At 47.1% G+C, this 24848-nt stretch overlaps 1 protein-coding gene across 2 annotated transcripts in view; it reads left to right on the forward strand.

Moving 5' to 3' along the window:
* The first annotated feature begins 476 nt into the window (after window positions 1–476).
* cadm2a (cell adhesion molecule 2a) overlaps window positions 477–24848 on the forward strand; it is a 292739-nt gene continuing 268367 nt past the window's right edge. For both annotated transcript variants that reach the window (XM_029251282.1, XM_029251283.1), the window contains exon 1: window positions 477–933. In XM_029251282.1, coding sequence (XP_029107115.1) covers window positions 873–933 — 61 coding nt within the window. In that variant the 5' untranslated portion in view covers window positions 477–872. The remainder of the gene's footprint in view (window positions 934–24848) is intronic.

Here is a 24848-nt window from a genome sequence, read left to right on the forward strand (position 1 = left end):
AAAAGCGAAAAGACGTGTGCAGAAGTTTAATCTTGCTGCTGGTTCGTCATAATCGGAAAGCCTAGGGAGACGCTGCAGCGGGTCGGGCTGTGCTGTAAGCGGTCAGTCGGACAGCAGCAGCAGCAGCAGCAGCGAGCGCTGGCGGTGCTGTGGGGAGGGTCCGTGTCCCGATTCGGCCGGACTTTGGCCACTGTCCCTTCAGAACCACCGCTCCGAAATTATTCTCATACGTGCTGCCTTTGTTTGTCCAGGAAACCGTGAGATCACGCAACGGTGAACATCGCATAAACAATCGGGAAAAACCGAAGCGTTGCTACGAACTTTACATTTCCCTCGAATTAGTGTGAAACAAAGCGGTGATTAAAAGTTGGAATTGGTCATTAGGTGCGTCAATCTCCGCGTCTTCGCCCTCAAACCGATGTCGGTCGCCTGTCGTCCAGCGCTCTCTCTGATTGGTTAGTCGCAGCTCTCAGGGACCCTCTATTGGTCCACCGCCCGTCCGTCATAGCATCGTGGGCGGGACTTTGAGGCCTCGGCTCCCGAGAGGCGAGAAAAAGCTAAAGCTGCACTTTTCCAGTGTTCTGTTGCAGAAGCTACCGCTGAGTCTCGCGCACTCACGCTGTCGCGCACTCGCTCGCAGTTCGTAGCGTCTCGCCGGCGGAATCCCGGAAAAGAGCGGTGTCCGCGGGGAGGGGGGAGGAAAGGCAGCACTCGGCGCGCGAGGACACACTGACTGCACGGCACAGCGTCGCGAGCCCTCACCTGGATAAACTCGTGCGCCCGCGTGCGGGGAGAAAAGAAGGGGCGGACGGAAAGAAGAAGCAAGTCGAGCATCTCTCCGCGCCGGTTCGGGTGAAGGAAACGAGAAGAATATGATCGTGAAAGGGCACCTGCTCTTTGCCCTCTACAGCATCTGCGGGATCGTTCTGAGAGGTAAAAAAAACGGCAGTTAAAAGTTTCTCGAGCGCGGCGGCGGTGGCACTTGGCGCGAGCACGGTGAAGTGTGAGGACGGACGGAGGTGTGCAGACGAGACGGTATTCACGGCACGTCTGCGCGCGCTGGGGCTGCAGTCCGGCACTCAGCATTGGACACTGGACACGCACTGGACATGCACGTCCCCCCCCCCGGCCCCGAGTGCGATCATGTGCTGAAACGGCGGCGGAACTCTCTACCATTTGTGGCGCATTTGTTTAATTTTCGCCTGCGGTTGGACCTTCCATTCCTTCAGTCTGTGTGTGTGTGTGTGTGTGTGTGTGTGTGTGTGTTTCGCACAGAGAGAGAAAATAATTAGTCACAGAGGCACGACGGACACGGCGCTCGGACCTGCGACGACGGACGTGTGCTGCGAAATTAACACTGAAGTTATTTTACTGACTGCTTCTTACCGTGATAACGTGAAGTGCCTCAGTTGACATGTCCGCGTGTCAGTCAGTCAGTGTGTCATTATGTGTGAAACATGTTCGACAGTAAGTTCGCACACAGACGAACCAGCGGAGGAACACGGTGGCTGTGTGTGTGTGGCTTCAAACCCGCACCGTGTGTGTGTGTGTGTGTGTGTGTGTCTTGTGTGTGTGCGAGTTCTAAGAGCTGCGCTGAGGAACATGCATATGATATTCTGACGTGAGTGCGGTTCATTTCGGGTAACACGCAGATCATTTGCAGCTCATTAAAAAATGGCTCTAAATAAACTTTATATATCATTCGCAGTTAAAATTGTGTTCAGTTTTGCTCCTACTTGTCAGCAGACGGTGGTCAAATGCGGGATATACATATATAGATACATTATTATATATTATATAAGACATCATCACGGATAAGCGGACGAAGTGTGCAAGCTACATAAAATCGGATGGCGCTGTCTCCTCTGTGTTTTAGGGAGAACAGTTTCTGCCGAAGAGATGTTTTTTAAAACCTCTCCAGACAAGATTTGTTTTTCTCAGTGCAGAAATGTCCGGTGTCTTGTGTGTGTGTGTGTTGTTTAATAAGTGCCGTTTTCCGTGCCGCTGCTGTGCCCATTTCGGGTGTAGCACTTTCAGTCCGTTCGGTATTTGCAGCCTCCTGCATCTTGGTGTCGTCCTCGCATTAGCTTTTTCTGCGCGGGGCTTTAAAACGCGTCTCCCGCCTTCACCAGTCAGTCCTCGCGGCCAGCTGCTAACTGGCTATTCTGCTGCACGCGCTGTGTCTTCCGGCCGACCCCCCGGGGCGCTGATGTCACCGGGCACCTCGCGCCGCCGCTCCCGTAGCCTAGTGCCGCTTTAGCGGACGCCCAGTGGTGGCAGTGACGGTGCGGAGACGCTCGGCTCGCCGGTGTCACAGCTGCCACTGGTGTCACTGGTGCTGTTGGCGGGTCGGCCACCGCCACTGTGACTGTAACCAGCAGTATGACAAGGTCACGGGGGTAGTTGGGACAACGACGGTACCGCGCCACCACTAGTGATCCCGGTCGGGTGCTGGGGGAGGGGGCAATATGCGGTCAATAATATGCTCAATGGAGTTGCACACAAGTACTGGAGGAAACACGGCGACTACGACTGTGAATCTTAACCACATGCATCATCTGTGCTGTGGTGGTAAGCAGTTAATTAAACGGATAGACCATAATCAATCAATCATGCTACGCCCTTTTTTTTTTGCAGCCCATTTTATACGAACAGAGAGGTTTTTCACATTTGGTGAAAGACCGGCGACGTTGCAAATTCCATACATCGGGTGGCGGGAGTGGAATGTTTAAGATCGACCAAGGATGTGCGTCGAAGATGAATCATTCAATGAACGTGGTATTTTTGGTCCCTGCATGACAGTGAGTGCGAGCGGGCACGTGTGCGGCGGAGAACAAACGCTGTCACGGAGCGCGCTCGGGGGGCGCGCGCCCGCGCCCGTCCCCCCCCCCCGCCCTTTCGCGCTCGCCGTTCGCCCGTCTCGAGTTGCCCGCCGCGCCCTCCGGAAGAAGCGCGCGCGCGTCTCTCCCGGGCCACCCCGCCCCTCCGATGCACTTTATATAGTTTATAACTTTAATCACACGAGCGCCCCCCCCATCAGGGAAACGATGAATGTTCGTCGCTCGTGAATCTCTGTCTTTCACTAATATGCATTTAACGTTACGTCCTACAAAAATAACAAAACTGCAACCTCTGTTCATTTGTTCGCTGTTGCTCAGAGTTTTTGCGCCCTGCTGCGTTTGGCGTTGGGCTGCCAGCGGTCTGTATTTTTGGTCATTTATTTTCTTTTGCCGAGGAGGAGCAGACCAACCATTTTTACTTTGTAAAGGTCACCGAGTCGTAGTGCTCGCGCACAGACCGGGCAGTTTTGTGAAGCACAAGTCAAACAACTTTGACCTTTCCCTTCTCTGCTAATGTCTGTAAATATGATACAGCCCCAGCGGAGGCGTTTACATATCAAACAGCACATCTGCACGCGCGGGCCGCGCTTACCTACATTACAAATGGTACACATTCTATTCTGTTGCGCTTCTCGCTTTGATTCGCTTTGCCAAAGAAGTGAGCCATTAATAATTAGATGTAATTAACAGTATTTCTCAAGGCATCCCTGTTAATGGCTTGGCAGCGATGCCGCGACAGAGGTACCCTATTGATTTTTCTGAAGCCTCTCTCTTGCCTCCAGTACGAAGGGGGTTCGTGACTCAGTGAAAGTTCACCGAGTCTCGGAGGCTGACGTGGATTGCCGGGTCCTGCTGTGCGGGGGCGAGAAAAAAAGGCTTAATCTCGGCGTCCGTTCTTGCGGTGGCAGCAAACGTCCGTGACGGAAAATCGCACGTGCCGGAAAATTCGATTTGAGCCCTCCCCCTTTAACCGAAGATGGGTGACCGGATTCCGCACCTCTGGTTGGCTCTGTTTACCATGGAAGAGGTAAACAGGCGATGTGCGTTTTTTTTTTCTTTTTTTTTAAATGTTGAATTTCAGAAGGGGCGGGGAACGCTCGGCGAATTTCCTTCCCCTGCAAGCTCGTCTATAAAGAAGCAGCTGGTTACATGGAGAGCTTCATATGGAGATTTGGAGGGATGCTGCTGCTAAGGGATATTAAATCTGAATAATAATAAAAACAGCATGGCCTGTACTCGTGCCTTGTTCCAATCGCAGTCCTGGTTCCGCTGCTTCGACGTGAGCGAGAGACGCTTGCGTCCTCTTACAAGGGATTGTGAGAAAGGAAGCCGCATGTTTGACTCCTCTCCCGTCAACCCCCCTCCTCCTATTTGGGCTTCCATGTGCGCCCAAGAGTGCTTTTCGGGTGGCTGGGCCCTGTTGGCAGAAAGGTCATGTGATATTGATTGTGAAATGAATCACTTCTTCAGGTCTGCTCTTGTTCTTCCCTATCCAAATCCCTTTTCCTAGAAAGTTCTACTAATGTAGTGGAGCCCTGCGTGTGACACTCCTGTGATGCTGGTGGATGGATAGAGACACAGTTCATTTACTCATCCAGTTGCACAGGCGGGGTGGCTACTGCAGTATTGATAGGGCACAATAATGCCGTAAGCGACCCTGCTTATTTATAGCTGTCTAACACAGCAAGGGAGTCGGGTTTTGATTGCGTTTTAGGAACTTAAGGACAGCTACTGATATCTCTTTGGTAATCTTTATTTACCTTGTATTTCTGTGGCGAAGATCCTGCCAGGCATTGACACTTTGTTGTGAGGGCAATGAGGAGCTCTGTTGTTGGCAGGACAGCTTTCCTACCTGTATAAGTCAATACCTGGTCAAGCAAAGTGCTGGTGCTTCAGCTATTACACCGCTTCAGCTCTTGCTTGTTCCTTGACGAGCGCATGCATGTACTGTTTAGGTTTCGATTATGTTCATCATGTTGAAATGCGGGGCACCTAATGCAAATGACCCAGAAGGTCACAGGTTTGGATGCCAGGTGATGAATTATTGTTGTGTCCCCTGGCAAGGTACTTAACCAGAGTTCTTTATTTGGCATCTACCTGTAGAAATTGATGCTAAAGTTTTAAATTATAACACATGTAACTTGCTTCAGGTGCTCAGAATATAAAGTAAAGACGTACGCCGAGCCCTGCTGACCGTCGGCTGTAACAGCACGTTCCCGTTGCGGTACCTTACACCGCTGCACGTCACTTTTTCTGAGAGGAGAAGCCTTCGGTGAGCTCTGAAGGGATTGCTGTCGGATGTGCACGGGCCCAGGTAAGCCAGACAGGGGAGGCAAACGTATGCAGACAAGTGAGAAATGGAGTCCCAGATTAGCTGCCGTTTTTGCTTATTGTAATGTGGTTTTGCCTGGCATTAACATCTCCAGGACACCGTGGAGCTAGCTGTAAAGTCTCCCCCCTCAGCGCGACCACCCACACCTTTCCGCATTTGTTATGAGGCAGTTTATTTATTTATTTCTTCTTCAGTTAAAGCCAGATTGTTTCATACATCCACATAAGCCCGGTAAGTGATGGTGCCCATGGCCTGGTTAAGCTGCCTTGTTTTGTTTGGCGGTATTGTAGGAGCGAGGGACCGCGCTTGGCTAAGCGCAGACGGACCATCATCGGATTACAGTTTGGATCCTTTCCTCCCCCCTGAGTCGCGGTCCCTATCATGGGCGGCGATGCTTTCGTTTTCGAAGAGGCTTCTGCCTTCGGTACCCCCGAACCCCCCACTGCATGCCCGCGTCAGCATCCCGGCTGTGATGGGAGGGATTTTGTGCGATCAAAGGAGCTCTTTTGTTCTCTCAGGTGTTAAAACATTTTTTTAAAAAGAAGGCAAGGGTTTCAAGTAAAGGGTTCTCCAGGAATGAGGAGTATAAATTCCTGCCACTCAGGCCACTCTGTCAGGAACTGGAGTTTAAAAAGGGGTCGGGGGGTGGCTGAAAAAATGCACTTTCCTCGAACAATTAGAACATAGAAAGTAATAGGTTGTATAGATTATTATATTTCTCGTACACACATCACACACGCTGGCTGAAGCGGCTTGTCCCGAGCGGGGTCGCGGGGAGCCGGAGCCTAACCCGGCAACACAGGGCGCCAGGCTGGAGGGGGAGGGGACGCACCCAGGACGGGATTCCGGTCCGTCACAAGGCACCCCGAGCAGGACTCGAACCCCGGGCCCGCCCGAGATCAGGACCCGGCCAAGCCCGCCGCGCCCCCCACCGTTTCTCATACAGTTTACCGTTATGCAGAATGTAAATAAAAAGTGACCTAAGCGGTTTTGAAAAACGAAAGAACCACGCACTGTTTGTAGGTGTGATAAAAAATGCACCTTTAATGGCTGCTACTCGTCGGCGGTACGCGAACAGCTATTGCTGGAGCTAATCTAAATCAGGTTCTTAAGTCGACGGTATGACCAGTAATCTAACAGAAAGTGACGCAGGGGGATTATAAGGAACTGGCAATGTGGATTTAGCAGTATCTGAGAAGATTATTGCTGATATAATAGAGCGATTATCATTGTGTCTCTGGCTATTACTCCATCATCTGGGACCCTTCACATCGTGAGTAAGCTCATTGTGTGGGGAGTGCTCCTTGCCCTTTGACAGCACGTCTCCGATATTGTTTTGGGACTCCAGTGTCTGTCCATGAAAGAAATAAATTTGAACTCGTGGAGCGAGCCAGAGGAAAAAAAAAAAACAGAAAAAAACAGATAAGATTCGATCTCCCGCAAGACATTGATTCTTTGACGGGGTGGGATGAGTTACGACTTGTTACAAGCTATTGTAGGCCTGCGAGATTGCTGTAGTCTGCCTGTCCTGCCCGGACCAAGGCGGCCTCCATTATTGCTGTGGTTTTATTATTTCGCATTCAGAGGGGGCATCTAGGCTTGCAAATAAATTTCTCCCCTGAGAGGAAAGCGATCTTTCAAAGCTGCGATACCCGCTGTCAAAGGGCACGCGGTGTTTGCACCATCAATCAAGAGCGTTGACAGGCATGCTTCTGCAAACGTGCGCTCTCCCACTTAACTCCTGCTGTACTCTGTACGCTGACGGGGGAAACGGCAGGTAGCGCACTCGTTAGGGGACGCTTATCAAACGGACAGGTCCGGCAGGCTGCCGTGTTGCGCTCTTCGGCGTGCTATCGAAACCGCGCTAGAAGCGATGTTACTTTGAATTTATACCTGACGGTAACATGGTCTGTTTTTAGTTTGCGTGAGAATGTCAGATTTTTTTTTTTTTTCGACTGTGACAATAATTGAAAAACCTACGTGTAAACAAGTGCGCTGTATCAGAAAGCCTCTTTTTAATGTCAGGGTGTGCATTCGCCAGCGCCTGCGCACGCAATGCACGCGCCGGTGTCGCGAAAGGCTCTCTCGACAACCTCCTAAACAGACTGAAGACTCTACTTCTTTCCACACCTGAGATTGTCCTCTTAATCAAGCAGCTGTGTTTATGACTTGAAAAACTGAGAAAAAAAAAAAAAAAAAAGAATTCGCCGTGTAACAAAATAAATTTGAAGTGGCATGAAGCTGAGTAGAATAAAAATGCAGATGGGTTGTGTGGCGGAATCAGCATGTTTTTTTTTTTTTTTTTTTGCGTTGGGAGAAGTTGGTTATGCCACATCTTCATGGGCAGTGCAACTTGACCTGTGGCAGAGGTAAACATTAATTTCATCTGATTTGCAGTTCACATTTGAGGTACTCACACACACCTGTACGCATCCCTGCTGTTGGTCAGGTATTACTGCTAAAAGTGCATAGCGTGTCTTTAGGGTTGGTTTCCTACCCTGTGTTCCATGCTATACTTCAGAATCTTGTTTTAGACAGCGAAGTGGGGCTTTTTCCATCCTCTCCTTGTCTAACACAAAGTCTTTGTCTCTTTAACCTTGCGGTGTTGGAAATCTGCGCAACGCACATTGTAGCTGTTTGAAACACCTCCTTTCCAGGCAAGTTCCAGTGGCGAACATTGGTGAACAGAATGGAGATGGTGTCCAGATTCGACGGGTACCTCCAAACCCCTCGCGTTCTTGGAATTCAAGCATGTGTGCAATCGATACCCCGTTAGCCATTAAAGAAGTCCTTAACGGAAGTGGAGATATAAACGTCCTGGACGGCAGCGTAATAACCGAACAGATAAATGTTTCCGTGACATAGTCAATTAATGGGAACACCTTCCTCAGGGGTAGTAGACATTAATTAGGTTCAGCTGGGAGTCCAGGAAAGGCAAATTAAAAAAAAAAATAATAAAAACCGATTCGGATGAAGCTTTCATTTTTCTATCTGGGATTTATATCGATGCAAGTTATTGCCAACTGCAGAAAGGTTAACTGCAAGGTGACTAATGAAAGTGCATTGTACTTGTTGGCTGAATGCCTCCGCATTTGACAGACAAAGGCTCATGCTTCCCCGCTCGTCCGCGTTCTTGGGATGATGTCCCGACAGACATAATGTCAAAGTTAACTTTTGTCATCTCTTCTTCCAGTAAAGTAGGGCCGCAGCAGGTACCGCAGAGGTTTGAGCTACTGCTTTGCAGTCAGTTGGCCCACGTTCCAATTCCGAGAAAAGAATCAGCCAAACGAATGAATCATAATGATGCTGCCATTTGTTTACGTATTTTTTGATATTTCGCACTCTCATCATGTATGGTCTCCTTAAAATAACTTGAAAATCACGATGTTACTCGCCACAGCTGTGTGGTGGGTCATGAGCGGCATGGCCTGTACCTCTAGCTGTTCACCGCTGAGTTGTCAAGGTGTGGCACGCTGCAGCATGCGGCACTGATGGACCCTGAATTGTAGCTCTAGGTCAACACACACAGGGGTAAGGAGGCCCTGTGCTTGCTCTGAGTGTGCCGGACCTATCGGGCAGTCTACTTTGCTGACCTCTCTCTGAAAGTCATGTGGAGAAGCTTCTCTCTTTGTCCAAGGATTGAAGAGGAAATGGAACTGCCTTAATTTCGGTTATGCAGCTCTCTTTGTCCATGGCTGTAGTCCACTTAATGTCACACATATGTATAAATCCTTTCGAAGGCTTGCCGGAGGCTGCGAAGACAGATAGCGCGGTGTAAGCCCCTCCAGCCTCGGCACGCTATCTAACAGCACGTTATACAGCACGAGCAGCGGTGCGTTACAGTGGCAGCGCGTCATTAATAATCTAATCCGGGAGATATTCTCAGTCATCTCTCAAATCGACCTGTCGACTCCTGCTGCCGCCAGACAGGATTGCTGTCGTGAAAATGGATGTGCTGCAGAACGGTACAGGTTCCTGAGGGAAGTCCACCGTGGGGAGCAGCGGTTAAGGACCGGAACCAGGGCACAAGTTCAAGTCACGGCAGGGGCTCTGCCGTTGTATGCCTGAACGTGGCACGGGACCTCGGCTGCTTCTGCTTCCAAGACCGAACTGTAAAACCGTAGACCGTCTAACCGTGAGACAAAATGTGCGCTAAGAAAACAAAGGAGGGAGATAAAAAACAGTGACGATCTGGAGAGTGACTGTTGTGTGCCACCGCTGGAGGAGCAGCGCGCCTTTTCGGTATCGCCCACAGTGCCGTGTGGGTTCCGCTCGTCTCCGCTCTCAGTTGAAAGCCTGCGAGGGAAGAGCAGCTCTGGAGCACTGCCTCGGTCGTCCTCATTGTCTGCGGGGTGGGGCTGCGTACCGGGGGAGCTTTTTAGCGGCGCTGCTAGGCAGCGTTCTCGTGTGCGGACTCTGGCGAGGCTGGCGACACAAGCGAGACCATTTATAACGGTTAAAAAGAGATGAACTGTGGCCCGTGCCACCCCCTGGTTCAATGAATGCATGCATAATATGCTTTCTAGATTATTCCCGGGTGCATTGTTGTGTCAGAGGAAAACATCAACAGACAGAAAACCCCCAGTACCATCTGTCCTGTAGCACCACATTACAAATCCATAATAAAGAATGCATGAAGAAAGTGCAGGGGGCTTTACTTATTGATTACATTTTAAAGCAATATGAAAGTGTCTTTGTGCTGCGCGGAGAGGCTCGTGTCTGCAGTATGGATGATAGATGATCATAAACTGACAAAAGCAGACTCAGTTCCCGTATGGTTCACCCCCCCCCCCCCCAACCCCAACTAGAACTCTGTTGGAGGCCGTATTGTCCTGTAGGGATCTTGGCAAAGCCATCATGTTTTAAATACCTCCCAGTTATTACAAGATGCACCCGGTGACTTAAAGGGATTTTGCTCTCTGAATGTGTTCCCAGTGAACAGGGAGCTGCGTGGTGTTCCCCTCGAATGGGAGTTCATGTTGCGCTGCCGTGGTGTGAGTCGAATTAAACTCAAATCATGGGAGACAGAACTGGTGCATTTAGTGCGTCGCGGAGTCGCTCTTTATACCGTTTATGTCGTCTGATCCTTTCTTTCTCCTTCGCGTCCCTTCCTCTTGTGCACGGCTTACTTCTTGGTACTCCATTGTGAAGACATTCGGGAATTACACTGTGTAAACTGATTAAGATATAGAATCACTGGATCACCAGCCTCCAACACATTCAGCTTCTCATTACATTGCAAATCAAAACCTCATGGGTGTTCTAATTCTGTCACTCAGTTTTTGAGTTGTGTAGAATTAAATTAAACTTTCGCTTTTACTTACAATTACAGCATCCCCTGGCTAAACATCTTATGAACGTCCTGCCGTCAGTGGCGTATGTATGAAAACACGTTTGTGTCTTGAATAACTGCGTAATCCTCCCTTCCGTCATTGTTCGCCAATTTGCAGTTTGCAGCCACGCAGGATATTAATTACTTTCCCCTTCTGCTTCTCCTCAAATTTAAAACGTATGATCTCTCTGAATTTAGAGTAGGGGCCTTGTGGTGTCTGCGGAGCAGAGATTGCCAGGTCCTGGACAGAATTAATGTGTGCAGTTTCTGTTCTGTCGGGGCAGACGGGGTCGATTTATGGTGCTCCCTCTGTCCTCCTTCAAGGTCACGATGCTTTGCTTTCAGGCGCAGCTTGATGCGTGACGGTGTGCCGAAGCCCACCAGAGCTGTGGCCCAAGCAGCACGTGGCCCCCGCTGTCCGCTGCGCACAAATCTCTGAGTTTGCCGGAATCTTCATTAAACAGGAGGCAGTAGGGAGTGTCATCATTAGAGACTGACCCCTTGCAGTCAAGAGACCCAGGTTCAAATTCCACACTGTGCTGTAATGCTCTGTATCAAGGTTCTTACCCTGAACCGATAAAGTACAAATTACCCATCTGTATAAATGGCTAAGTCATTGTAAGGAGATTAATGTACACACCTGACATTGCATGTTGCTTTGGAGGAACGTGTGTTATTATTCTATTCTATTCTATTCTATTCTATTCTATTCCATTCCATTTGTTATAATCAATAAGCAGTGCTGACTTTCCTGGATGAGTGTAATGATGCTCAGGCTTTCGTAAACAAGGTGGAAGGAGGAGCTAAAAGCACACATGGGTTCGTCCCTCTGAAAAGGGATACTGCTCAAGCTAAAGTGGACAAAAAGCGGACACGCACGTCACTGGGTCGACACAGTCGTCCGGTGCCGTTGAGGCGTTTCCTCCTACCCTACACATTGCTTGCACGCGATAAACGAAGATACTGGAAAAGCGCAGCCAGTGTACCCAGTAAGAATGGACTTTTCGATGACATTTCGGGTAAGCCGGCTGACTTGTGGCCAGCTAGCAAAGAGCCGCTAATCCGTGGACATTTTCTGGCATGTGGCAAACGCTGGATGGAGTTGTGGCCCATCTGTCGTGCGATGGGGTTCACTGGAGCCAGTGAGCGTGGACGAGGTACACTCAAACAGCGACACGATGAAGCGGTCCCCGCAGCAGGTAGAAAAAAGGTTGCGATAGCTGAACGCCAGAGATTACGACTGGTAATGATGGGAGCGGCGGGGGGCGCCACTTCAAGGATGCCAGCAATTTAATTGCCAGTTAGTTGAGGCCCTTGCACTTTCTTCGCATGCTAATTGTTGTCAATTTATTCCTGATTTAGGGGGAGAAGATAAGAAAGCTGGTCTCTCCTCAGAGGTTTGAGATTACAGAGTGCAGGTTGGCAGTTGTGTTCAACATTGTGCTCCTTTTTGCCAGATCCCCCAGCCGTGGACTGGGCCTCGCGCCATCTCTGTCTTTGGTTTGCTTCTTGGGTTCGGTTGGCAACGCCGCTCCGGGCCGAAAAAGGGCAGCTTGGTTCCATCTAGATGCTTATTTATTTATTTGTTTATTGTTCTCGTGAGAGTCGAACAGTGGAAAAAACTGAAAAAAATACATGCCTGCGGTTCCACGCGGAGGTAAATGAACAATGTCTCCAGTGTCTTCTGCAGAACGTGGACGATGTAGCTTAGGATTTAATTGGCGCTTTCATGACAGACCGCTCTTATGGAAATGAATAAGGTCGAACATCTGCATATTTTGAGCTACAGCTGGCATACCTTTTTGGACCTCTTATAGACAGGTTTACACACTTCCGCCATTTGTTTAATCAGATCGTTGTTTTTTCAGGATTATTTACTTGGGAGCCGGGAGCCACTCGGAGCTGTTTAATAGTGAAAACCTTCGCTGCAAGAGCTTTCTGTCACTGTATTATTGTTAATGAAAAGGCACAGGGAGGTCTGGCAGGCAAAGGGATATTAAGGTTTGTTCTGGGGGAAAAAACGAAATAGACGGGAGAGCCGAGCCATTCCGGGGGGGGGGGTAGCGACGGAACAGCTGGAGCCAGAAGCGTCCGCTGTGCTGTAGCGCAGGGCCGTTTCATGTGCGCCGCAGCTGCCTAAAGGGCATCTTCTACACCGCGACGTGCGGCCCGAAATGAGGCCGCCAGCTCGTTTCCCCCCGTGTGCCACCGGTGACCTTTCTAACAGGGCCGCCCCTTGGCCCTCGGAGCTGCGAGAGGATTGACGGAGAGCTGCTTAGTTTTCACTCCAGGATGCCTTTATCGCCCCCCTCTTCCCCTGCCACCGCTGCCCATCATCATCTGCACCGTCCTGAGTGGCCTGCTCTGGCGATCCCTTGGATGTTCTTCATTAGTATCAATGTTAGTACTGTTATTAATATTATCAATTTATTATGTGTATGGAAGCTTTCATTTCTGCCTGCAAAAGTCTGCCATTTGTACTTCTCAGTTGCTCATGCAAGGCAGCTTGGCTGCTTCCTTCCTTTACAGTATTAATTTTGTTAGTTGGATGTTTTCACTGAAACGGGTCAGGTTAATTACCTTGTTCAAGGGCACGGCAGCAGGACTCCTCCTGGAACCCGAACTGTCAACCTTTTAGTCACAAGTCAGGTTCATTAAGTGCCATGCTTCCCGCTGCCACCCTTGCAGTGTCTGTCATCTTCTCAAGTGGTGGCTCAGATCCATCCCAGAATCCTTTGCAGAAGGTCATGCAGTAGACCTCCGCTCGTCTCCTGTGCAGATGGGCTCGTACCACAGGCTTTCTGGGTCACGTTCGTGCTACGTCGGTGCAGGTTACGAAGGTAAGTGTGTGGCAGGAGTGTTCTTTAGAAGGATGTGAATCGTGAACCGAAAGAAGACTAAGTGTGTACCATTCTGCCATAGCTTGGTCTACGATTAACAAATTAATAACTTTAGTGCAACTTTGGCAGTGAGTGTCCTTGTGGTGGAAGTGATGTAATCTTGTCTTGACAGTCCTATCTTTGGTAAAGAAAAAAGCTGTCTGACAGATAAAATAACTCAAATCGGTTTTTCTCTGTGGTGAATTTTGGCAGTTTGTTCTGTTCCTCTAGGAAAGTGTTTTGGGGGAAGATAATCAAATCCTTTGATCACTCGCAAAGGAAATGCAATGTGTTAAAAGATTTTCCCCACTGAAGAACATGATATTGGAATCGTGAAGAAGTAAGGACCGCAGTATTTAACCAGGGTCTGTCTGTAATCCTCCGCCGGTCCTGTTCTCCAACGGTGACCGAGGTTTTCTGGGGCCCGTGGTGCGTTAGAAGCCTACTGTGGGTGTAGTGGGCTGATTTGAGATTGTGGTGATGGCCATGACATCACTGACTCTCTGTAGTGTTAAAAGAGAAGCCTTTGACTGCATACATATTTGGGGAACCGAAGGGCCCTGGGGCCCGAGAGAGAGAGACAGACGTATCTTCTATAGCCATAAAGAGGAAAAAATGCATGAGTTCAGCAGCAAGTGTAATGGGAGATGAATAAACAGATATATAAATAAAATAAAAATGCTGTTATTCACAGGCCAGTGCTATCGCTTGGCAGGAGAAGTGGATGAAAAATTCCTTCTTTTTCAGCACTAAATGCGAACTTTTCTGTCCATTTAGGCCGCCTGCCCGGTTCACTGTTTCAGCTCAGCACGCTTTGGTGGTCAGGCTGCCGTTCTCGTGCAGAAGCAGGGCTTTCCGTGCTGCCGTGGACCTCTCGTGGCTGTGGCTGTTAGGATGGAGACGGGGTTGGGGGAGGTTGCAGCAGCCATGCATGGCTGACTCACTCCAGCATGGAACCTCAGTCGTGTTGCGCATTGCTTTTACGACCAAGGCCTGAACAAACAGCCGCTGTGGCTGTCTGATGTTGTGAGATCCAGGTTCGTGCTGGCTATTTTCTTCTGCCTGTGCGAGTGTGATTTGCGTGCAGTACATATGAGAAATTGACCCTCATTCCACTTGGACAGGCAATTGCTTTACCTCAACAAGATTGTGATTTTCGAATTTGATTCTGCAAACTTCTCACTTTTCCCCCTTTAGTTCTGTGACTTATGTTGCCATAGTCTCCGTTCAATGTTTGGAAAGCAGAGATGTTTGGTAGCGATGCGGGTGCCAGACCGGCGCATGCAAGCTTCCGGTTCTGTGTACCATCCATCCTTGGCTGCCACGGTGCCACTGCCATCGTGCAGCGGGTCAGCCTGTCGCGGTTGCTGCCCCCCCGGTCCGTAAAGGGCTGCAGTTACATTCGGTAAAATGTGAATAAAAATGGAGTAGGACATCTAGCCAGCAGAGACCACTGAATGGTTTATCTGCTTCTGATCTGTGCAGGGTTCATCGTGTGTGCCAGGACCACTTGCAGCACTGTTTCCGCACTATGCAAATGGAAGGGAAGTGTAGCCAGTTACATTTGAGGGGGTTTCAGTCCTAATTGCCACGGTGCCGTGCTTTTTCAAGCCAGGGAAACGTTGTGATGGCGGTAACGAGCATTGCGGTTGGAAGGTTGCGAATTTGGGTTCCGGGATGGCTTTCACCTTCATATTTAATCATCCGCCACTTCTGCATCGTGGACTACTCAGGTTTCCACACACCAGGCAAGAATGCGTGTAAGATTAAACACCGAAATCGGAATGAGCCGCTCTGCTTGAGCGGAGGAAAGGTCACACGCGGTTCAGTTAAGAGACATGCGCTGATAATGACGACTGTATCAAGACCTTCACCTAAAAGAAAAACTTTTAGCCATTCGTTAGATGTCATAGTACAAGCACATGCACCGTTCCTATATTACAGCAATAGTGCAAGAAGTCCACTGACTCTTTCTGTAAATCATTACTTGTCCTAAATGTTTCATAGGTTCTCATTATGCTAAATGTCTCATTGACCTCTGCAATCAATTTTCAAATAAATGTCCAATCTATTTGGAGGTTTAAATTGCTCCTCTGTTGAACTAATAGCATTTCTTTGTCCTTAAATAATTGAAAATGTGAAACGAGTTCAATAGACCAGAATAGTAAGTGCGAGAGTGCGTATATCTTAACTGTTGGATTTCCAATTAGTTTTCTTCCCTGTGTTCCTCTTTTTTCATAATATCCACACAGCCAATTAATTCCCTTTGATACTTCAATCTAGGTTTCTTCTGAGCAGAAATAATGGATATGAAAGTTTGTGGTCAGACTTAGACCACTGATGCAGAAGGCAGATTATCATCAAGTTTACGTATTTGCTCCTGTAGAAAATTTGCATGCATTTCCTTTGTAGGTGTATATTTTTTTCATACATAAGGGGTTTTAAAGTGTGAATATGACATGTGACTGGTCTCCATCCAGATTGCACGTGTGAGCCCGTGGTATCAGCCATAATCCATTTGCGATGGGACACGTAGACGGAGGGAAAATGCTCTTTTATCATGCATAATGAGTGTAATTCAGTGTTTGACTTTGTTTGGTTAATTTGGCTTACTTATGTCAGATTTTCCTTAAGATGAATGTAACGTTGCCTCCACAACGTACAGCTTGCATTGACATGGGTCCCCTACAGTGACATGCACGTTCGTATGTTGCCTCTGTCCTCGTCTCTGTGGTTACTTTCAGGAGGAAACTTTCCATTGTCTTTGTTCCCCTCGGAATTTATGAGCTCTTCGTCCGTTTCAGGGCTGCCGCTCCCACATTCCCGCACGGCCGTCGAGCCCCCGCCCCTCCCCGCCTCGGCCCGTGGTGTCGGTTGCCAAGCCGACGGTACCCTTGTGGACCGGACTGCATTGAGGCGCCTCCGTGTGTGTAACATGGGGCCTACCGTTCCCCATGCTCCCCCCCCCCCTACCCACCCACCTCCTTTTTTTCAAGCGGTACATTGTCCCTGACACTTTCTCGGTTTGGTCTCACGTCCCCTTTCTGTATTTAATGAACAGCTCCGGTCCATTCCCAAGAGAAGAAAAGTGCAGGGGAGCCAGAGAAATGGAGCTGAAGCAATGGCAATGACCGTCCACCCCCCACCCCCACTCCCCATCCACAAGAGAACAGAGTTGACATGGCTGGAAAGTGCAGAGATGCGCTCACGGCAGCAGCTGGCCGATATTCTTAAGGTTTAATTAGCTGAATAATGACATGATTATTGCTGACCAGAAGAATACCTTTCTCCTCCACTAACTTGTTTGAAAATCTTCACTGGAGCTCTGAGTGACTCGAGTGTAATAGTGTTAGGGTCACCCTTTTCACCGGTTACATGTTAGTGTCGGCGCTAAAGGCATCGGGAGAGACGGACAACGAAATGCAGCGCAGTCGGACTACGCAGTCTTTTCAGGTGATCTCAGCCAGCGAGGGCCTCGCTCCACTTCTCAGTAAAACCACACGGAGACCGACATCGGGATGGATCGCACTCGGTTTCGTGCAGTGTGTAGGCTGGCAGCTCCAGTGCCCCGTCTCCTCACCACTGCTGTTCACGCCAAACGGATGACTCACCCGGAGACGTGATGGAGAGTCCCGGGCCGCAAGCGTACCTGGAGTCACGCGTCCAACCATAGGATCTTGGAAATGGCTGCCCTTTGAGAACTGCTGAGAGAGTAGCTGTCTTCTAGACAGATGCAAGGTGAGCCCTGTCACACTCGTAGTCGCAGTTGCACGTGCGGCGTGGCCTTCCTGGTTTTTCGCTTTGTCAGCATGGAATGGAAGTGGTTACGGAGTGGCGTTAATAAACCCAGACATGTAAACACAATTTTGTTTCTTATCATTATTTGTTCCTTTTGTCGCATGCTTATCAAACTGATTTTAACGTTGTTTCATGCTTATCAAACCGGATATAATGTTGCGTAACATCGCACGTATGCCTCCGAGAGCCATCCGGTGATTCATATGGAGGACGTGTGGTGACTGTGCCTCCTCTTTGTGTACGCTCTTTTTTTCTTTTTTTTTTAAACACTTCACCGCCATGCCCGAACTTTGACGCGCGTCTTTTCGTTCCACCTTAACAAGGCAAAATTGTTGCGAGAGAGGAAGAACAATGTGGAAATAGCATCATTTCAAGAGGAATGCTGTTAGGGAAGGTATAGCGGTTTGGCGAAGGCTCCACAAATGCTCCGTCCTGAACCTTTTAATGAACAAATGAAGTCCCATTTGAGCAGCTCATTAGCGGTCTTCGTATGCATACAGATTAACATTCCATCTCCCTCTCCATGAGTCAAAGGAGCAATGAGGCAAACGAAGGTCATTATGAGATAGTGAGAACGCCGTCATGTCAATCATCCCAAGCCCGTTGACCGTTGCTCTTGTCTCCCCCGCTGCGCCCCGGGGTGAAGAGGTACCGTGCAGACGGCCATGGAGGGAGTCGGAGCGCATATAGGCCCTTGGTTGGAGGTTAACGGGTAATGTTAGCGCTGCCTTGCAGTTTCCGATTAAACCGAGACGCCAGGTGGCAATTTAGTTAAGCGTGTGCGAGCGGGAGTGGGGCTTGCTCGCGGTGTATGAATTATGTGCTGTATTTTATGTGCCGTTGTCTTGTTTTTAGTTCTGGATTGTTCTTGCTACTGCTTTACGAAGCTGCACTTTGGTTATCTGGGTTTTGTTTCCGAAAAGCGTCCGCTAAATGAATGAATGTAAATGAAAACATCCACAAAAGGCTTCTCTCCAAAACACATTCTCTCCAAATTGAAAAACATGTCACCTTGTAAATTATCTCCTATTGTTCTGCGCTCCGGTATGGTATGAGACTGGTATTTTTCAGCTTTATGTCCGTACGTATTAGTGTCATGGTTCAGTGCCTTGTACATCAGTGCATTTTCCGAAATGGCACAGTGCAGACCGCAGAGGCCCAGCTGCTCTATACGGTATCAGAGGGTTACCTGACAGGTGCTAACTGACTAGTTCAGTCGTTCTACTTCCTGGTTCAGCAGGTCATCAGGACGAAGCTGCTGCGAGTTGCTGCCTTAGCCAGTCGCAGATGTGTTTACAGACCAGAAAGACCCCAGGTGGCTGTGAGTGTCTTTTTGCAGAGAGCAAGCACATTATTGCCCATCAGATCTGTGGCCCCGAGGTACAGCACTAAGTCCCGGTGGCACCCTGCTGGTACGTGACGATTTATAAATAAATCTGCTCTGTGATATTCTCATATTTGTATGTGATGCCATGTTTGCTTTTTCTTTTGTGTCTGTAGACGATCCTATGGAAACCCTCCAAAGGTAGCATTAGCACTCGACTAGGTGTGTTGTTTAGCCCCAGCAGCGCTATAACACTAATAACGGGGAACCAGGAGCACCTGATTTATATGTGTGCGTGTCCCCAGCCACCCTCCTTGGTAGCGAGGTTAACGCTAATCTGGCCCAATTGAATGCGGACACTGCGTGCGTGACCTTCATTACTGTCTCTGTGACGGAGGCACGTGCCGGGTGAGATTGAATCAGCGCTCGTCCGACTCGCCATCGCGTGGGAGTTGTGGCTCAATAAATGGGCTGGCCGCTCTACAAGGGGGTCAGTCAGCACAGCCAGAGTAGCAGACGTTTTACGCAGTGACGGCATGAGATCATTTGCCTTCCGTCTTTTTGTATGGCTGCATAAAGAATATGAAATTTTAGGAGTCATTTGTATACGTTCCAAGTGTGTAACCTTTCACTTTCCTGTAGGGATACTTTCCATGAGATGCCAACTAGTGTCCCTACTAGAGCATCAATGCAACATCATTACGTGATACACATCCTGAATTGTGCTCATTTGTGTGAGTGAGACACAAACCACTCCTCCAGACTAATCCATCACATACCTCTTATTGAATTCCACAGCCTTGACTTTTTTTTTTTTTTTTTTAAAAAAACCTTGCATTTCCATTTCTCCCACAATTATTCAAAGTAATACATTTCCTTCATGGCCACCAAAAGCAGGTAATTCCTGCTTAGAAATGGAAATTTCTGGATTATTGACAGCAATAGAATCCTGTTTTTGCTTAATTGCACAATGAAACTATAGTGAAAATAATAAGCTTGTGTGTGTGTGTGTGTGTTTTCTTGCTCTCACTTACTGATGCTGTACCCTCGCCCTCCTTCGTGGGAACTTTAGCGACTACTTTGTCACATGAATGCACAGCGTTAGCAGCACAACACAGAGCCTATTCAAAAAAGTTTTACGTCCAAGCCTCCTTCCTACCACACTCAATTTTGTTAGTGATATCTATCATTAGTTGTCATTTTCGAGCTTGTGAAAATTCTTCTCTTTTACACCGTCAGGCAAAAGCAGTCTCAGTTCTCAGTACATGGGCACGTGCATATGAAAAATATTTCTTTTTTTCATAAACTTGTTTGTCCTCAGTCACACTTTGACTGATTCCATTGGTTCCTCCAAAACACCCTAACATGATATAAATATAAGCTTTAGCTGTTCCTACCCTTGGATGTTTTACCAAACAGAGTAACCCCCGAAATGGGTTGTCAACCACATAGTGAAATGGCCAGTGGATCGTTGTGAATGTATAATTGTCGCTCACCCTCTTTAATATGGTGCTTTTCTAAATGATATGGTCAAATATCACACGTTCTCTAGTTTCCTAGCTGTCTCATTGCCACAAAGTCAAGTCCACGGTGTTTAATTTAGGGAATGTTTGAAGATAAGACTTTTAATACTTGAGAGAACTAATGGAGAAGCTGATCGTTTTGCCAAAGAATGGTCACTTTTTGATTTAACACCTTAATGCTCTGTTTTTGTGGAGGGGGGTGTAAATTGTATTCTTGTTGATGTTGAAGTTGTGAAACCTGGGTGTAGAATGACTGTGGATTTAAATGCTACGTGCTTCTGTAAAACTAGACAGTCTTCTTCTTTTTGCCCTGCAGAATGTCAGTTGATGAGAATCTCTTAAAAGATAAAATTTATTCATAAAGAAAGCAGCCTTGTGGGAGCTGGAGTGAATTTAATTGACATCTATCCATGTGTTCTATTTATAGGTTCCTTCGAGCATCTTAAGATCTGCACTGTGCCTGTTACTGCACTGGCCATAAAGAAAACTGTATCTTCACTCCGTTTTCCTATTCATTAATATCCATTCCACCTGCAGCGTCCTGCAGTATTTTGAAATTAAGCATCGTTTTTACTCTTTCCTAAAGGTACGGTGAGGCTCTCTCACATCCATATTTGGAAGCCATCTTTGCCTGCTCTTCTCTGCGGACCCATGTCATTCCACATCCCTGAGAGTCCCATCGTTTCCTTGTCACGGGAGTGTTGTGGAATTGAGCTTTCGCGTTAAGTCACATAGCAGAATGCAACGGTTTGAGAAAATACATTTATATGCCTATATTTCACACTTATTATTCATTATGACAGCATTTTTGCTTCTTATGTGGTCATGGATATCCATACATGTTCTTTGTGTGAAGATGGAAGAGGCAGTACATCCATGCTGTTTGGAAGGAGATTCCCAAAAACGTGACTTCCTTCTTTGGTTATTGGTTCAGAGCAGTAATTCAGTCCAACAAGAATAAAGTAAACATGCAGTTACACACTCGTGGAACACTTTGTGAAAATTACCAAACACGTTTGTTTAACTTCTTACAACAACAGGCTGGTCATGGTGCAGTGTTCCCAAGAGCAGTCCTGGAACTCATTTCTGCCAGCAGCCATTAGGCTCTACAGCGAGTCCTTGTGCTGCCAGGGGGGCAACTTCTCTATCCTCCAAGGTCAGCTGGTCGCATAGCTTTCAGAGCTGCTGCCTTTGGACCCACAGGTTCAGCTCCCACCTCCAGCTGTAGTACCCTGAAGCAAGGTACTTACCCTAAAATTGCTGCAGTAAAGTCACCCAGCTGTATAAATGGGTACATAGTTGTAAGTACCTTAACATTGTAAGTTGCTTTGGAGAAAAGTGTCAGCTAAATGAAAGAATATAATGTCTGAGTGGTACTGAACTGCTCTGTGCCATCTCAACACACATTGCACCACCTCACTTCATCCTGCCCTCTTTGGTGTAAATACACTTATTTATTTCCCTAACTTGTTTATCCGCTTATCTCTGTGTCTTCAACAAATGTCCGTGTCTATGTTGGTGTGTGTTTGTTGTACATTGTATTCTGCTGCAACCAAACTGAATTTTTTTCTCTCTGGGATTAATTAAGTTTTCATTCATTCATTCATTCATTCATTCATTCATTCAAACTTAATTATGCCAAGAGCAAGGAAACATAGAAGAACTTTTTCCTACTTCCTACCGCACTGGCAGTCTCAACCAATCAGAACAATTGATTAATGGAAATTTAATAGCATAACTGAAACAGCAGATTCAGTGCTATTATTGTTTTTAATTAGTTTAGTTGATGCTTCTTCCCAAAGCAACTTATAGTGTTGCTTATAATTTAGTTACAACTATTTACTGATTTCTCTAACAGGGTAATTTTTGCCGGAGTAGTTTAGCTTAGGTACCTTAATCTAGGTGGTGGGATTCAGTCATTTGTTAGCAATGCTACACAAGGCCTCTAACAGTATACAGTCTGAGTGTTTTGCATAGTGAAAGATATCAATGATCTTCACATCCATGAGCCAACTTATCAAATTGTCATAAGGGATAGCCTTACAATTATTAATTTATCTGACACTTTTTAAAGAAGCTACTTACAGTGTTAATCTACCTACAATTATTTATACAGCTGGATAATTTAGGGTGCTACAGCAGTAGGTGAGAGCTGAACCTGTGACCCCTGCACCCAAAGGCAGCAGCTCTGTCCACCACAGCGCCAGCCACTCTCACACTTTCTCACACCCTATGCTAGATGCCAAGCTATGACAGCCCTATACTGGGCAACTGGGTATTGGTAATGAATGAATGAAAATATAATATTAACACACATACACCGTCTGAACCTGCTTGTCCCGGCACACTGGAGTCTTACCTAGCAACACCGGGCGCAAGGCTGGAAGGGGCACACCCAGGACAGGACACCAGTCCGTCCCAAGGAACCCCAAGCGGGACACAAACCCCAGACCCGCCAGAGAGGGGGACCCAGCCAAGCCCGCCACTCCACCGTGCCACCGCGCCCCATCCCTACTGTTAACAGACCTAGAAAATGTTTTTGTTGCAAGTATTATAAAACATGTTGGTGTTATCATTGTACGCATAAAATTGCCATTGTATACATGTATTTTAATTCTGTTTAGGTGACATATGTTTCATCTAGGATCCAGTTGTTTTTCCCGTAAGATATAGTGGTAGTTCGATGCCCTCATAATTCGAGTTTGCCTAATGGGATGATTTGAAGGAGCAAATTAACCCCGTTTTGTGAGGAAAGGGAATTGCAAGGTAGGAAAGGAAAATATACTAATCAATGTGGTTTATTATATTCCCCTTCTTCTGCCTATGCTCAGTGTGCATGACATTGCCATATAGCTGTACTGATTTTTAAAGAAGGTAAGGGAGTTTTTTAAGAATAGTTGTAAAGATCAGCACCAATGTCCTGCCTCTGAAGTTTTTATCAATGTTTTGGTAAATAGGCCCCAATCTGCTGTGAACCCATTGCAGGTATGGTACTGCCACTTAAGGTGAGGCATGAATATGAAGGACATCAGGGTCCACCATGGACATACACATTCAGTTTTATTCACTCAGTTAATCTGCTGAATCTGAATGACTGAAGGTGTGTTAAACACAAACAACGGCATACACTGGTTAAAGGACCCAGACCACATCAATCACACAGTGCATTATTGTTTTCATCAGTGTGAGCATCAAGTGCATTTTAAGAGCGCTTGGTGGTACCTAAAGGGTTTTCAGGGTTGGCAGAACATGGTATGTGATCGTATGTATATATACAAGGCTTGTAGCAATTTAATCTTCAACCATCCTTCACCAAGCCAAAGCTCCCCACCCATTTCCTCATGTCAGCCCCTCCATGTAACAGTCTATATCAAACTCATTGCTGCCCTCCAACCTGCCAAAAAAGCCAAAGATCCTCTTGCATTTCATCTCGCCATACATCACCTCTGCTACATTGGTCACTTTGCAATCTAGATTTTTTTCTTTTGATGTTGCCTTCTCCTTAGTTATGAACACAGTTTTATTGCCATGTTCTTATAGAGGGTCTCTTGATTTTTATGTATTCATGAAGTGGCCGGGATTGCATTGTCTGGTAAACAATTAAGATGCACAAATCTGATGCATAGAACACTTAACATATTCAGTGTTAGATTTAATCCCATTCATGGAACTATACATTCCGTACTGAGGTTACTAATGGACCTGCTAGCCTTCTTTATTGAAACTGCAGTGTTAACCAGCTTCCAGATCAACAGAACCACGTGTCCAATGTTTTACCAGTGTTTGTGGCCAAAGGAAATATGGGGAGTGAATGTAATGTAAAAGCATTTCAAAGGCAGGATCTGGGGAAGCTGTTACCTTAATTATTTTTCTTCCACAGATACATCCTACTGTCATCTGAGCAACTTGCTGTATATGGAAAATTACAAGCACTAATAAAACAAAAAGCACATACATTTACGGAGCCCACTTAGAGCGTCTTCTTCCTTCAGTCTTGCACAGGGGTCACCCGGATAAGATGCCTGGAAGTGTTTGTTTCCGTGAAAATTTTTCTAAATTTTCGAAGTTAAAATTAATAGAATTGGCTGTGAATCTCGAATTTCTTCAGGTGCGATTCCTTGAACTTAGAAAGAGAGCAAATGGCACAAGAAGGAAATTCTGTTAAACAGATGGAAGAGATTAAGTGAACAGTGTGCTACCTTTAACACAGTGGAAACTATATTCTGTTTCTACATAGTGTATAGGTGTTCATACACGTGTCATGAAGTGTCTTACATCCTTAAAATTTGGAATTTCTTTCTGTGTAGGTAAAGATAGAAAGTACTTGTGTTCTCCTTTAATTGATTTTTAGTTTTGATCAATAAAACTCCTGTGATAGACTGGCATCCCATCTAGGGTGTACTCCCCCCTCCAGGCTTGCACCCAATGCTTCTGGTATAGGCTCCGGCTCACCGTGACCCTGCTCAGGACATGTAGTTACTTCAAATGGATGGATGGTTAATAAAACCCTTGAAGGATGTTGGTCTTAAAAGCAGAAACTAATTTGTCTTTCAGAGATAACCATAAATGATTTCAGTGTCTAGGACTTGTCTGCTTTCCTCAGGCATTTCCTTTTAAATATTTGTTCAGAATATTAGAAATTTGGAAACTTTCATTTTCTGCTCCAGTTGTCCGACTGCGATCCCAGCTGAGGGCGACCTCTACAATCTACACCCACTGAATATCACCTTGCGCTCCAGTTACACAGAAGCTCATATCCACAAGGACATTTGCCGCACGTGGAATAACGTACACAATTCCTTGTGGGACAGGAAATATGT

The sequence above is a fragment of the Scleropages formosus genome, chromosome 4, assembly GCF_900964775.1.
Source record: "Scleropages formosus chromosome 4, fSclFor1.1, whole genome shotgun sequence".
In the NCBI taxonomy this organism is placed as follows: Eukaryota; Metazoa; Chordata; class Actinopteri; order Osteoglossiformes; family Osteoglossidae; genus Scleropages; species Scleropages formosus.